Below are 17,171 nucleotides of genomic sequence, written 5' to 3'. Positions count from 1 at the left end.
TGTGGTTTCACCATTATTTAATGTGATTATTTCATTAGATAAAAAGGTTTTAACATTACTTGATGTGTATGTGACTAACATTATGTAGTTGTTTACATACATTTCCTTATTTGAAACAAAGATAAATTCTGCACAATTATTTGAAAAGTGCAAATTTAACAAAGACTGATAGGGGAAAATCAATGGTGGTATTACACCTTAACTGTGCATTTGTATTCAGATATCGCAGATCAAATTTATTCGTTCATTGTGTAATCATACGTTTTTTGATTGAGTTAAGTCTGCCAATTGATATGTTATCGTGTGTTTTTCTATGTTGTGATGTTATACTATTGTTTCAGAAAAAGGGAGAAGGTTTGGATCCATTAAAACGTTTAATCCCGCTGCAAATGTTTGCACCTGTCCTAAGTCAGGAATCTGATGTACAGTAGTTGTCGTTTGTTTATGTTATATATACGTGTTTCTCGTTTCTCGTTTTGTTTATATAGATTAGACCGTTGGTTTTCTCGTTTGAATGGTTTTACACTAGTAATTTTTGGGCCCTTTATAGCTTGTTGTTCGGTGTGAGCCAAGGCTCCGTGTTTAAGGCCGTACTTTAACCTATAATGGTTTAATTTTTAAATTGTTATTTGGATGGAGAATGTCTCATTGGCACTCACACCACATCTTCATATATCTATGATGTGGTTTTGTTGTGTCATAATGATGATTTGCCAATTTTTCATATGGTTTTAACATTATGTAATGACGATTTTACACTACATGATGTGTTTGTTTCAGTATTTGATGTGGTCCTTTTATTCTTTGATGTGGTTATCAAATAACGTGGTATCTTTAGATAATAGATTTCCATGTTTCATGTGCCTTGGCTGAGTGTGGCAATCAATCGCGTTAGAGTTTAAATAAAAGTTTTGGTTACTTTTCGAATTAAACGTTCATTTAAGTCTCCGACTTAAGTTATAAATGAAGCCATTATTAGAATAAACGATGTTGTAGCATTAAGTTTCTGGTTCGATTTCAAGTCTCAGTTTAAAGGTAGCATTCGAGTTATCAAATATGATTTCGTCACCGTATTTTTTTTTCTATGTAAGACCAAGGGCTTGTGTCTGGGCTTACAAAAAGAGGACTGAGGGGTATTTGTACAACACATAAACAATGTTATAGTAAACAAAACACAACATAGATATTAAAAAGAAGTCAGATGTGTGATAATTGCCAATGAGATCACTATCAACTTAAATTCAAATGCCACAGTAATGAATGGATGTAAACAATCATAGATATAGTTACGTATACGGTGCTGTGGCTTTGATGTTGGTTCGCTTGTAGGGTCTTTGCATCGGAACTAAACGCATTTGTTTAGGAGCCGGTTGTTGGCGTGGCACTGCTTGTGTTCTTTTCATATATGTTATGATGCTAAACCCCTAACGGGAGGGATTGTGCATGATATTCATTGGATGAAGACATACTCTTTCAATCAGTTTAATTGAAGTCTGGAGCTGGCATGTCAGTTATCTGCTTGTTGTCTTTTGTTAATTATGTATTATTGTCATTTTGTTTATTTTCTTTTTTTACATCTTCTGGCATCAGAATCGGAAGTCTTTTGAACTCAATTTTAATGTGCGTATTGTTATGCGTTTACTTTTCCAGACTGGCTAGATGTATAGGGGGAGGGTTGAGAGATCTCATAAACATGTTTAACCCCGCCGCATTTGTGTGCCTGTCCCAAATCAGGAGCCTCTGGCCTTTGTTAGTCTTGCATTATTTGTAATTTTTGTTTCTTGTGTATAACTTGGGAGTTTAGTATGGCGTTCATTATCACTGAACTAGTAAATATATTTGTGTAAGGACCTATTGGTGACCTTCTGCTGTTGTCTGTTCTATAGTCGGGTTGTTGTCTCTTTGACACATTCTCCAATTCCATTCTCAATTTTATTTTATAGGCAACCATTCATCCTTCAACGCACCGAATAGTAAAATAGGGATACAAAGGCTACCACGTGAAAATGTGAAACAGTTCAAATTCAAAAAGAGTCAATCTATGAAAAACAAATATGACACACATCAAATAATGACAACCATTAAACCACGTGTTTCTCAAGTGGCTTTGGCAGGCACACACAGAAAGTGCACGTGGCGATGTTTAACATGCATGTGAGCACAAAACCGTAACCTAAACTCGGACTGTAACAGAACATTCTAATGCAACAACGTTTGTAACGTTCATTTTGATTGGATAACGTCACTTATTTACATGGCATCAATTGACAATTGATGCTATGGGACTTACGCGCAAGCGCAGACGGCATATAACAGATTTTAAATACATGTTTTAACGTTGTTTCCTGACAGTTTCATTAGAATGGAGATAACAATATTGTATTTTAAGCTCCGACGGCATCAATTGGGGATTTGATGGTCGCAAATACCCGTTTACTGTCTCCGCTAACGCGTCGCCAGTAAACTTAATTTGCGACCATCAAATCCCCAATTGATGCCGTCGGAGCTTAAAATACAATACAGTTATCTCCTAAACATAAGAAAATGTATAAAAAAACATCAAATAGGCTTAAATGAAAAGATCAGTATCACTGGGTAATAAAAATCCATTGCTGATGATCTCGAGTGCTCCAGAAGGTTAAGCAGATTCTGTTCAAGTTGTGGTAGCCGTCGTGTTATTCGTGAAAGTATAAACCCAGTGATTTGGTTTTAATTGGTAGTTCCCGTTAGAGGAAAAGATGACGGGGTTGTGGTACGAAAGTTGGAACATATCCTTCGTCACTTATAAAACAGATATCCCCAAAAAAGATTGTTGTTTCAATTAGTGCGATATATATCTGAGTACCAATTTATAATATTAAAAGATTGATATTCGTATATGTTTATTTAAGAATTGAATGCTTCTTTTTGTAAATTTATTGGGGTGTAAAAGCGTTGACCGAAGTACATTTTGTATGAAGCGCGGAAGCGCTTCATACTAAAAATGTGCGCACGGTCAACGCTTTTACAGCCCTATAAAGTTACAAAAAGAAGCATTTAATACTTATAATAACATTTTTTTAGCTATGATCATGAAAACACGAATTTTATAAATTTTGTATATTATTCACCTGTGCACTTTATTGTTGGACCACGTGCTATCATGAATGAAAAGTTTTATTGAGTGATGCAACTGCTTACGGAATAACAAGTGATGTGCCGTTAGCCAATCAAAATAAAGTATTATAATGAAACACACATCTAATGTAATTATATGATTATACAGGCTAAAGGCTAAAGACAAATCAGAGAATTCATGTTTTATAAAATTGAAGTTTGTCGCTCATTCTGATTCCCTCATTTCCCTGTAACTCGAGTGTGAGTTGATTTAAGTGTCTTAATGCCGACAACAAAGTACAAGTCTTTTGATTTTTGTGTTGAACCTTGGTGTCTTGTTTGTAAATGTATATGCATATATTATGTAATTGTTAATGTATAATTGGTATCCTGTTGTAGCACCATACGTGTGCCTAAGTTGAAATAAATTGTCTTGTCTTGTCTTGTTTTATAAAAAAGAAGATGTGATATAATTGCCAATGAGACAACAAAAGACCAAAATGACACAAACATTAACAACTATAGGTCACTGTACGTCCTTCAACAATGAGCAAAGCCCATACCGCATAATCAGCTATAAAAGGCCCCGATAAAACAATGTAAAACAATTTAAACGAGAAAACTAACGGCCTTATTTATGTAAGAAAAATGAACGAAAAACAAATATGTAACACATAAACAAACGACAACCACTGAATTACAGGCTCCTGACTTGGGACAGGCACATACATAAATAATGTGGCGGGGTTAAACATTTTAGCGGGATCCCAACCCTCCCCCTAACCTGGGACAGTGGTATAACAGTACAACATAAGAACTTAAAATAAAATTGAGAATGGAAATGGGGAATGTGTCAAAGAGACAACAACCCGACCAAATAAAAAAACAACAGCAGAAGGTCACCAACAGGTCTTCAATGTAGCGAGAAATTCCCGCACCCGGAGGCGTCCTTCAGCTGGCCCCTAAACAAATATATACTAGTTCAGTGATAATGAACGCCATACTAATTTCCAAATTATACACAAGAAACTAATATAAAAATAATACAAGACTAACAAAGGCCAGAGGCTCCTGACTTGGGACAGGCGCAAAAATGCGGCGGGGTTAAACATGTTTGTGAGATCTCAACCCTCCCCCTATACCTCCAACCAATGTAGAAAAATAAAGCATAACAATACGCACATTAAAATTCAGTTCAAGAGAAGTCCGAGTCTGATGTCAGAAGATGTAACCAAAGAAAATAAACAAAATGACAATAATACATAAATAACAACAGACTACTAGCAGTTAACTGACTTGCCAGCTCCAGACTTCAATTAAACTGACTGAAAGATTATGATTTCATCATATGAACATCAGGCACAATCCTTCCCGTTAGGGGTTTAGTATCATACCATCATAACATATATGAGAAGAACATAACCCGTGTCATGCCAACAACTGTTTTTAGAATAAATGTCTTTAGTTCCGACGCAAAGACCTTATCAGTGACTCAATATTAACGCCAAAATATGCAAACTTTAATGACTTGACAACAGTATCGTAATTATATCCCTTCTTAATCAGTCTATTTAAAGGTTTTGTAAGTTTCTGAGGTGAATACTGACACCTTTGTGCTTTATAAAGAATATTTCCATAAAAAATTGGATGTGAAATACCTGAACGTATAAAAAGTCTGCATGTTGAGCTATATTTACGAATGATGTCTTTATACCGATGATAAAATTTAGTAAAAGTTTTGACTAGTTTGTGATATCGAAAACCCTGGTGTAATAATTTTTCAGTAATACATAAATTTCTCTCGTTAAAATTTAAAACATTGTTACAAACACGAGCGAATCGTACAAGTTGAGATATATAAACACCGTAAGATGGTGACAAGAGAACGTCACCATCTAAAAACGGATAATTAACGATAGGAAATGAAAAATCATCCCTTTTATCATAAATTTTAGTATTCAGCTTTCCGTTAGTGATATAGATATCAAGATCGAGGAAAGGGCAGTGGTCATTATTAGTATTAGCTTTATTTGTCTTTTCTTGTCTTGCCATTATTGTTGCGGTAGTGAGACACAACAAACCTATATTTCGTTGTCGTTAGTGGCGTCGTCCATTTAGATTGTCAGATTTCTCGTTTAAATTGTTTTTAAATTTTTCATTTCGGGACCTACATGTATTATAGCATACTATGTGGTATGGATCTTGCTCATTTGTGAAGACTATACAGTCAAACATATTTGTTTAAATCTTTTTCGTCATGTGGTTAATCTTTGGGTGAGAGTTGTCTCATTGGCAATCATACCACATTTTCTTATTTCTATATACGTTTTTTTGCATTAAAAATACTGAATTAGACTGGTTTGGTATGATACATTTGAAAAAAATTGATGAATTAGTACAAAACTTGTTTAGGAGTTATTTTACAAGATCAAGATAAAAACTTTTCTTTTTTAAATTTGTATTTACCGATATATGTACAAATAAGTGTACAGTAAACATCACGATTATACACTGACAGCAGCAATATCAGTCGAGGCGAGAATTCCGTGGTATCTTTCACGAATTATCATATAATACTGCTTCTATTTGAGAATTAAGAAAGAAGTAAAAACGGCAATACCAAATAGTTAAGGAATATTCCCCGTATGCCCGATAGGTGGTTAACAGTTTAGTACTTTTTTCTTATTTTTGTCTGCCGTTCCACTTTTAACTCTGAACAAAAAGTCGAATTTTAATTGGAACTTGAACTTAATGGATAGCGAAACTCATTCAAAGGACATTAAACAAACGACAAAGTGCAATCAGTTTAAAAATAGTTTTTTTTCGAAATGGTCACGTGGTTTTACCTGTACCACGTAATGTGATAGCCATATCAAAGAATGAAAGGACCACATCAAATACGAAAACAAACACATCATGTAGTGTCAAATCGTCAAATTTGAAACATCATTACGTAATGTTAAAACCATATAAAGAACTGGCAAATCATCATTACGAAACAAACAAAACCAAATCATGTAATGAAACAACTACATAGTCACATACACATCAAGGAATGTTCAAACCACATTGCCTATCGAAACAACTACATTAAATAATGATGAAACCACATCGACTAATGACAAAGCCACATTGTTTAATGATAAAAGCATATCAAGTTATGATAAAACTATATCAAATCATGATAAAACTATATCAAGTCAATACGAAACCACATGATAAAATATTTAAATTTAATTAAGTAATGACTATGCCATATTCGGTTATATCAAAACATCATTATGTAAAGATAAAATATCATCAAGTTCTAATAAAACAGGATAACGTATAATGAGAGTTCCATATAAGACAGCTTTGGCGTTCCAGACCTTTTCACAGTATTGGGTAATCGTTTAAACAATTTCAGTGTTTTTAATTTGCAACCTTATCCTTTGGTTTTTCCTTTTGAATTAAGAGTTTAAAGTCTGAGAGAAAGAAAACAACAACAACATATTGAATAACTAACATTCTATGTCTAATTTTATTGTCATATTAATTTCTGTTTCTGTTATTTTTAATGCTCTTTTTTCCTTTGCTTTTCGTATTTTTCTTGTTTTTCTTATCTTTCGTATTCTTCTTATTTTTCGTATTCATTGTGTCTTTGATCCAATCTAAGTAAGCAGCAATTTTGGTATGAACACTTGGTGTAGGTCCATTACATCCAAGCCCAAAGGATAGTAAGCCAGCTAACTTGTTATCGTTATTGCAAATCACAGGTCCACCACTATCGCCCTGTATATATAAAAGAATCTCTGAAGGAAACAAATGGGTGTATGCAAAGCCACAGTAGTTAGTAAATTAGTACTTCTAGGACTAGCTTCAACTGAACAGGTTGTCAAATCTGCTTAAAAATTAAAAAAATTATCACAATCACAGATTTGTTTGTCCGTGTTTTTTCATTAACTAAAAACAAAAACATCATGAGAAATGTTTTTCTTTTTATATAAAAAAAAGTTATTGGTTTCAATGATAGCTAATATCAAAAGTCGCATTCACACGTTTTCTTTATCCTTAGTGTAATACATAGCTTATCCGCCTTTTTTCAAATCAAATTATCTATTAATTTAGTATTGTGTTGATATCGAAATGAATTTGGTTTTGCTGTTAGTATTTGCATAAGGAAATACATGACATATCTGTTCCCGGTTTTGATTTTATATTACACCACATGGTAAAATAACAAGAGGCTTTAAGGAGCCTGTGTCGCTCACCTTCGTGTATGTGAATATCAAACAAAGGGTGCAGATGGATTCTTGGCAAAATTTTGTTTTGGTGAAGGTGATGTGTTAGTACTGAACATTCTTGCTGCTCACAATTATCTCTATCTACAATATCCCAGTAGTTTCAGGGGAAAATGTTAGGCAAAATTTACAAATTTTATGAAAATTGTTGAAAATTGACTACTTAGTATAAAGGACAGTAACACCTTGGAGGGTCAATTGACCATTTTGGTCATTTGACTTATTTGTATGTCTTACTTTGCTGTTCATTATTGATGTTTACAGTTTATCTCTATCTATAATATTATTCAATATAATAACAAAAAACGGAAAAATTCCCTAAATTTCCAATTCAGGGACAGCAACCTAACAACGGGTTGTCCGATTCATCTGAAAATTACATGCCAGATACATCTTGACCTTAATAAAAATTACACCCCATCCAGATTTGCTCTAAATGCTTTGGGTTTTGAGTTATAAGCCAAAAACTGCATTTCACCCCTATGTTCTTTTTTTAGCCATGGTAGCCATCTTGGTTGGATTTCCGGGTCATCAGAAACATTGTTTTAACAAGAAACCCCAAAGATAATTGTGGCCAAGTTGGATTAATTTGGCCCAGTAGTTTCAGATGAAAAGATTTTTGTAAAATATGGTTAAAAATTGATTATAAAGGGCAATAACTCCTAAAGGGGTCAACTGACCATTTCGGTCATTTGATTTTTTTGTAAATCTTACTTTGTTGATCATTATTGCTGTTTACAGTTTATCTCTATCTATAATAATATTCAAGATAATAACCCAAAACAGCAAAATTTCCTTAAATTTACCAACTCAGGGGCACCAACCCAACAACGGGTTGTCCAAGTCATCTGAAAATTTCAGGGCAGATATATCTTGACCTGATACACAACTTAACTGCCATGTCAGATTTGCTCTAGGTTGTTTGGTTTCAGACAAATATAACCAAAACTCTACATTTTACCCCTATGTTCCATGGTTAGCCATGTCGGCCATCTTGGTTGGTTGGCTTAGTCACCGGACACATTTTTTAATCAAGATAGCCCAATGATGATTTTGGCCAAATTTGGTTAAATTTAACCCAGTTGTTTCAGAGGAGAAGATTTTTGTAAAAGTTAACAGACGACGCCGGACGACGGACGCAAAGTGATGAGAAAGGTTCACTTCGGGCCAGGTGAGCTGAAAATGTACAAATAACCACGAATGCAACTATTCTATGACATTCTGTCGTAACAATTATGGAACATGTCCTTTATCACCATTACAGTTGTAATGCAGTTAAAGCAAACGCACGTCAATTACTTGTTAGAACAAAGCATACAAATTAGATGTAGCCTTTTATAACAGATTACATTTAAGAGTTGTTCATGATTTTGGCCAACTAAGGGGATTTCGATTTAAACTTGCGTTTTGTTATCAGAAATCTACATAGTTCATTGCATGGCCATTCAAATAGTTTCTACTCTTCAATGCTATGGATTTGCTTTATTCTTGTCATTTATATCTTAACTGAAACAATGATTGAAAAGTCTTTTTGATTGAAAATCAAACAAGATACCAAAATTGGTTACGTGCTTTGACGTCGATATAGATTTTGTTTCATAAAAAGCCAGACGGACGATAGTTTTCACACTTTTTTGTTAAAGTCTACCAAAATCATAAAATGTACTAATTTCATATTTTTCATGCCGGAGCCTTTTTTTATAGCCGACCATGCGGTATGTCATGTTCTCATAGTTGGAGGCTGTACTATTGCCTATAATTGCCATCATGCAGTTCATTTGAACTCTGGTGGATAATTTGTCTCTTTGGTATTCATACCACATATCATTAAATTTATATTAGTTGAAAAATTTCCAAATATTAGATTTTGGGTCAAATAAAATGTAGTTACAGTACATGAATCCTTTCCAATCTCCTGAAGACAAAGTATGTTGTTCCATAACGTCTCAGGCATGAAATTAGCAGTTCCACAGTATGTTTTATTGACTGCAGGCATAGACAATATTTGCAGACGATCGGGCGAATTCCCATCTGTAATCAAATAATATTAGATACTCCCATTGGTTCATGTCTGTCATAGTATTCATCTTCCAGTTTATTGATTTTTTTAAACAGATTTGTTGTTTTTCTCGTTTTGATTACTTCGCATTTTTCATGTCTGGGTGTTTTATAGCTGATCATAAAGTATTGATGTTTCTCATTGTTAAAGGTCATTCGATTTTACTGTTTACGGCCATAACAATTGTGAATAGCTATCGTTTTTTTTTAATAAAACCATATCTTATTTAGATATCGCAGGGACTTTCAAAATTCTGAAAAACTTTTTAAGATGTGTATTCAAAGATTATTATAAGTGGTTTAATGTCATTCGTAAACTTATTTGTCACATTCGTCCTTTCTTCTTCCGCTCCAATTTGTAATACACCATTTGAAAGACATTACAAATAAAACATAATCAAAATCACAGCTGTTAATTTTATTGGTCGGAGAAGTCAATATTATATTGCTCTTTTCTCTTTATCAAATGCTCTTGTAAGCTTTATTTTAAAATCACATACCTTTCAGTTATTCAAAAACGAATTCAACAAATATGATAATTGTTTCTGGCAGATAGCCAATGCGCATGGCAAATGAAGCATTCATAGCAGAAGATGCTATTGTGTTTATTGTGTTCTCTTATTCGTCTGTTTGTCTTTCTCTTTTTTAACCATGCCGTTGTCAGGTTATTTTCGATTAACGAGTTTGAATGTCGCTCTGTTATCTTTTGCCCCTCTTTTATAAGCTGTTGTGAGTCTTTTCTCGGTTTTTTTTTAAGTTCGTGTGGTTTCATCAGTTTTTGTTAAATTACAAGATAAGTTTAATGGATTTAGTTGAAAATGATTTGGTTGACATATTTGTATGTTTTATAGTGATTAAGATTATAACACAAAGTAACAAAGTATATAAATTCCGATATTGCAGAAATTCGGTTTTATCAAAGATTGAGACTTGAAAAGACAAGCAAAAGTTACTAATGGGATATTCAAACTAAGGACAATATCATTGCCAATAAATAACGATATTTTCAAGTTCCAATCCTTGATAAAAAATAATACTTACTGCCATATCTGTATTTTATACACTTATATTTGGTTATATATAAGATAATTTTGATTTGAGGGTGAAAAAAGAGAGCCAAAAGTATTATCATTTTTTTGCATGCACAGTTGATAATTTCAATTTTATAAAACATACCACCGTTAACACCCCATCCTGTTATTGTGCACATGTCTCCTGTATAATTTTTGCCTATATCAGTTTCAAGGTTGATTTTATTGATGGTAGATCCGAATTTGAGCGGTTTTTGAAGCTGCAGTAGCATGATGTCATTAAAGACACCAGAATAGTTTTTCGGCTAAAACATTAAGAATAAAATTCAATTAAAAAGTATTTGCAGGCGTGTTATTCACATGTATACACATATATCTATACAGAAACTATTTGTTCAAAGTGTTTTCTATATTACACATAATGATGTACTTAGGTGAGGTTGAGGAATTTGTATCAAATGTTCAGACTCCTTGGTGTTTTTCAATACAATACTATGTAAAATATTTTGACCCATAACTCCCATTTGAATTTTCATATAAGCTTAAGACTTCATAGCTCATGAAAGGTTATTTGCCAAAATTTTAGAAGATTCTTGATTTGCATTCTTTTGATTCGAGACCCAAATGATATCAGTGCAAATATAAGGTATAAGTCCAAGTCAATTTTAAATATCTCGAAAAGGAGGTCCCTGACCAATCAATATTTTTAGCTTATCTTTGTCCTTAATCGATGTTCTACCAGCTTATAGTATCAATTTTAATTTTTTCAAATTATTTTTTTCCCTCACCGCACTTAAGTACATCCATAAGGAAGACACCAAGTAAGCTAGTCATATTATATTTTTTTTACAGGTCTAATAATATTTTGTCTTTTATTTGCACTTGCATGTTGTCATAATTTGTGAAAACAGAACTTTGTCATTTGAAAGATTGATATTCTTGAATCCTTTGACGCCGTCAAGTTCTTCTTTGTGTACTCAATATTACATGAAATTGCTCTACGTTTATTAATAAATCGAAACATTCTAAAGAGTAGGACCCAGTTTCTTTCAATTTTTTTTTTTGTAATGATTTTATTAACAGAAAATTGTCAAATGTTTGGATAGTTGTGTTAAATGTTAGATTCCATGTAGTTATGTGTAAAATAACTGACAAGTAACCTCTGGATTGCCACTACTACTACACCGACAAATACACAACGAGTTCTAAAAAAAAAAACTTCTCATCAATCTAGATGCATGTCTTACAGTTTTATACATTGAAAAAATTATTGACAAAGCAGGCAATGAACAATCTCTTTTGATAAATTAACGTCTCAATCCGTTAGTCAAAGTATAGAAGTTATAAGTTTGACGTTTTAAAAAAAAACCCACTCCAACGTTATAAATCATAAGCTGCCAAATATGTGGTATCTGTTCTGTTGATAAGAATTGTGATGATTCATTTGTGTTGTTTTAAAACCTACCGTGTTTTACCGGCGGATGGAACGGAAAGACGAAAAAATAGGCTGATTTCAATATTTTCTCATTTCTATACATATATGTGTAGTGTAGTAAAATATGTAAAACTGAAAGCACATACCAAATAGAAGTTTTTCAGAGGTACAGTAGTTGTCATCTGACTCAAAAAAGAGCTGCCAGCTGCTATTCGCTGATCCTTCACCCTAAAATGACAAAAGACCAAAAGATAAAAGTCTGGTTATCATTAACTATATAAGCAACAGTAAACAATTCCTTATAGCCAACATACTTTAGAAGATTTTAATGCACAGTAGTGCAACTCATATGTATATTGGCGAAAATATGATAAATAAAGGCAGCAGTAGTATACCGCTGTTCAAAACTCGTAAATCCATGGAAAAAAAAACCCAAAACCTGGTTAACAAACATAACTGAGGGAAACGCATTGAATATTAAAGGAGAACAATGACACAACATTAAAATGTAACACACAGAAACGGATTAAGCATAAGACAACATCCAATGAGAATAACAAATATAAAATCAAAACCAAATGCATGAATTTGGGATAGAAAAGTACCGTGACACGTCTTTTGGTAATGGGAATTCACACTCGAATATAAGAGAAAACAAACGACACAACCGAAACAAAACGTTAAAATGTAATACACACAGAAACGAACTATAATATAACAACGACAATATTGCAAGCTTTGAACAAATGGACCGGTCAATAGTTTCCACCTATTGGACCTCGATGAAACTATTTGACCGCAAGCGTCATTATATAACGCGGAATGTACAATTCAGCTAGGGGATGGGAGGGTTTTTAGATCCGCGGAGTAACGATGTCGCTTTTAATCTAATATCTCTAGGGTTGATGCAAGTGCAAAACGTAGCGTTTCAGAATATTTAAATGAAGTTAACATTATGGTTGGATTTCTGCTATATATATTACAACAGTTTATTAATCACCGCTATTTTTTTTCTGTTGTCGTTTGCGATATAATAAAACACTAACTGACTCGATATTTGTAGTATAGTAAGTTTATTGTCCCCTAGGATACAACTATTGCCCTTGGTTAAGCTTCTGGACTATAGTTGCACCCCGTTGGTCAACAAACTTACTATTTCATTTATACTCAGTCAAAATGTATACAATATTACATATGGTGTAGCATTCTACTATTCTTATCGGATATTAAAATCACGTACATTTAAGGCTTATTTTACGTATACATACTCTTGTTTCTATGCTTACATTTAATAACGCTATGTTTCTATATATATGTTAATTGGGGGTCAATGTAAAAAATCTTGCTAAATGCAGACTGATGACGTCAAACATAACACAGACAAATCACCGTAGCAGACAAAAAGAAATTTTAAAAGTTTTCACTGAATATTTCAAGAATTTATCTTAAATGCAGAAGACAAAAAAAGCTAATGCGACAAGCTATGAAGTTGTTAAAAAATAGATATATTTTCAATATCATATTATATTTCTTGAAATTCAATAAAAAAATACACAGAAAAAAAACATTGAACTTCATTTCCCAAATACATTTTTTCCGGAGTTCACCACATACATAGTATTTATTGTAAAAACAAAATTAGCATGTTATCAACTGGAGAGTTTATGAGTCCCCTGCACTATTACTAATTGTAGACTTATAAAAACAAGTCCATTTCATCGTTAACAGTTTTTGCTGTATTAATCTTTAAATTAATTTATAAACTGTAAATAAGCAAGCTCACTTATATCCATAAATACTACAATGTCCTGCTGTCAGAACCCAGCTTTTGTCAATTATTGCTCCACCACAAAAGTGGGTAAAATTTGCACCATTTCTATACTGAAGAGACACCATCCATGGATGATCTTCTATATTGGCATTGTCACCATTGATAATCTTTACACTTGCACCAGCTGAAAAAGCCTGAATTATGATATAACATTAATTCTAAATATTCTTTATCAAATGTCAAGTAAAGAAATTTTATTTATCGGAAATGCCACATTATCTATCGTTTTTGTGAATGCGATTATAAAATTGTTATAATGAAATCACAAAATTATGATTAATCCATAAAAGCTATATGAATATAATGTCAATAAAGACACATTGAGACAGTTTTGATTTCGAAACAATTCAATAATAATCACCAGATGACTCAGATAAACAGTTTGATTGTATCAGCTTTCAATTACATTATCAACTCACGAAATTAATACAGTTCCTTTAAAGTTATAAAGCAGGTGTTATTACGAAACTACCTAGTTTTTCGATATAAGAAGATGAAGTATAAGTGTAAATGAGTCAACTCTCCATGAAAGTTACAATTTGTAAAAGAAAACCATCATTGGGGAAAGTATGTCTTCAACACTGAGCATTTTAATCACACCGAACAGCCTTCCATGATAGCCCCAAAAATGACTAGTGCAAACACATTCAAATACTATTTTCGTTGGCTAAAAAAAGGCCATCATAAAGAAATACGAGATTAAAAAGTTTTTAGAATGATAACCAAAGTATTAGTATTTAATCACCATAAAAAGATCAATAATAAAATTATTTTTAAAGAATACCCGTAAGTAAAAATGGGTTAGTAAACACAATTTTTGTTATAGCAATTATGCAACTCTTATAATCAAGAGAACGTGTAATATCTGTTCATTAAAAAAGTGTATTTATACATGTATCTTTGGCGTGACACGGTATGTATACATCCCGCCTATTTGTTATAGTGTTATGGTCACTTTTTGTATACTTTTCTTTCATTGCTGCTTACATTTGTATGTAAAATGTCTAAAATATTGACATATTTTAGAGACATGGGTGATAATACATAGAGGAAAATTCACTTCATACCAAACAATTACATTTTATAAATTTTGTGCGTCAGAATAGCTTTTTTGTATACAATTCATTCTGGAATTTTTTTTACATCTCAGTAGTGATACAGGCTCAAACTTTAGTACGCTAACCCTTACAAAAGTTGAAATGGTCAATCAATACGACGCAACAGAACACAAAAAGTCAAAAAGTCATAATTTTGTGACAAATACTTGAATGCATTACAAGCGTGTGAGCAGAAATCCTCATTATTGTGAATTAATCAACATTTTTTAAGCCATATAAACATCATGATATCAAACAGAAAAGGTTCAATTTCAGTTTGGAAACCAATTCGTAATTTTTTTTTTTTTTTTTTTTTATTAAAACCTGTATATTTGTAACCAAAGAGAGGGACGAAAGACATCAAAGGGACAGTCAAGCTCATTTTGAATGCATCTGTTGATAGAATAGGTTTCTCTCGATGCGTGGATATTATATTGATGGAAGTGACATGCATATTCTTAATCCCCCGGTGGCGCGACGTGGACTCATTCAATCAATAATAGTGGTAATTAGTCCTTGCCATGATATAAATGTTAATCGATGTTTTAGTAGTATTTGTTAATTGTACAAAAACAATGGATTTTTTAGAATGTTTTTAACTGCGTTTTGTTTATAAGCAGTAATTTTGGGGCCCTTTGAAGCTTATTGTTTGGTGTGAGCCAAGGCTCTGTGTTGAAGGCCGTTGATCTAAATGGTTTGCTTTTATAAATTGGTATTTGAATGGAGAGTTGTCTCATTGGCGCATATACCACATCTTCATATATCTACAGCTAAAACATAGCGAAAAGAGTATATTGCCATCATAAATATTCTCATACATTTCTATATAGTATACTGAGAATACTTATGTATGTGTAGGTTATTGTCTAATGTATGATAGTGATGAGAATACTGAAACGACTACCAGAATCCATGTGATCAAGAAATTAGTACAGCTCCGCCAGTATGTGTCGTTTTTTTTGTTAACTTTCAATCAAAATATAAGCTTTATTTATCATTAAGTGCAGATCACCACATCAATTTGTATGGCTATGTTACACATAACACTAAAATGACAGCATTACATCATAGGACTACATTGCAAAAAAATACCAGAACATTTGTTTTAGAGAAATAAACAAATTAACAATACATTAGAACATTTCGACTTGCTAGTAGTTGTCAAAGGTACCATGTAAAAGCAACAATGCTAATTGTTGTTGAATTTGTATAATAGTCATAATATCTTAAAACAATGTTCATATACGTACCGTGTAGAACACTACAAATTGACAAAAAAGGTATATTATGAATATTTTTATCGTAATTACTAAAATATTTCTCTTAACATTATCTTAACCATGCATTTGATAAAGAAAATGAAATTACGACAGATTTATTAGTATAATCAACAATTGTTATAATCATTTCTGTACTGAATTGTTTAAAAGCATAGGTTTAGAACAAAATTGAACGTTTTTGTTGTTCAGATCAAATTTCAAATAAATTAGATTCGTTTAAGACCGAAATACATTTACCTCTGACTTGCATCAATACCCTTTGACGCTAACCTTTCTACCCACTTGGTCATGTTACGATTTAACTCATGCGATTCACGGATTTGTTAAATTGTTTCATCTTGGTGGTCTTTTTCAAATCGATTGACAAGACATCAAAAGAGAAAATATATTATCGCTTCTATGTATAGATAAAACATTTTTACTTACCGACAAATATACTGACGATGAAAACTCGATACATCTTTATGTTTCCTAACAACTCAACTTCTTCTGAAATCTAAAATAAAACGACCAATACCTATTACATGACTCTGATATCTTTTTAATGCATGCGACCACCAATCTAGCAATTTTAGATTAATGTCGCGTTAAGACAACATTTCAATATGACAGATATCTCACTCAATAGTTTTGAGATCCACACAATATGAGAAATTAAAAATTAGCTGAAAATACTGTGCTGCAAATAGGCATCCTTAGATAGTTGTCGTCTCAGTACAAATTCTAATTCATAGTGATTTATATCCAGGATCTAATCTAGTGAAAAGTTCACATATTTTTACAGCTTGCCTTCATTTTGTGGTTTGTAATAAAAATTTAAAGATGATCGTTGGCCTTCTCAATCAGATTGATTTTCTTGTTTGAGCTCTGTTTAATCTGTTCATCTCAGTTTTACCTATGACATCGTTGTTAATTTCTTTAACAACGGACACGTGCGCCTTTACTTTCATTTATCTCTAATGTGAATAAGAACAAATGAAAGTTTCTCAAAATATCGATAATGATAGTTAATCAACCAGACATGTTCACAATATTTTAGATTGACTTTGAAAGAGGAGCGACA

At 32.5% G+C, this 17,171-nt stretch overlaps 1 protein-coding gene across 1 annotated transcript; it reads right to left on the bottom strand.

Annotated features, from left to right (window-relative positions):
* Positions 1 to 6,616: 6,616 nt before the first annotated feature.
* LOC134683828 (trypsin-like) lies at positions 6,617 to 16,091 on the bottom strand. Its single transcript, XM_063543136.1, has 6 exons — positions 16,079 to 16,091; positions 13,684 to 13,865; positions 12,047 to 12,128; positions 10,611 to 10,770; positions 9,268 to 9,407; positions 6,617 to 6,867 (listed from the first exon to the last, which is right to left on the bottom strand). Exons 2-6 carry the CDS (start codon positions 13,794 to 13,796, stop codon positions 6,628 to 6,630), a joined length of 735 nt encoding a protein of 244 aa, XP_063399206.1. The 5' UTR covers positions 13,797 to 13,865; positions 16,079 to 16,091; the 3' UTR covers positions 6,617 to 6,627.
* Between the last annotated feature and the right edge of the window lie 1,080 nt (positions 16,092 to 17,171).

This window comes from Mytilus trossulus, chromosome 9, assembly GCF_036588685.1.
Source record: "Mytilus trossulus isolate FHL-02 chromosome 9, PNRI_Mtr1.1.1.hap1, whole genome shotgun sequence".
NCBI lineage: Eukaryota > Metazoa > Mollusca > Bivalvia > Mytilida > Mytilidae > Mytilus > Mytilus trossulus.
The sequence above is the reverse complement of the archived record's forward strand: the minus strand, read 5'-3'. Positions and strand labels throughout refer to the sequence as shown.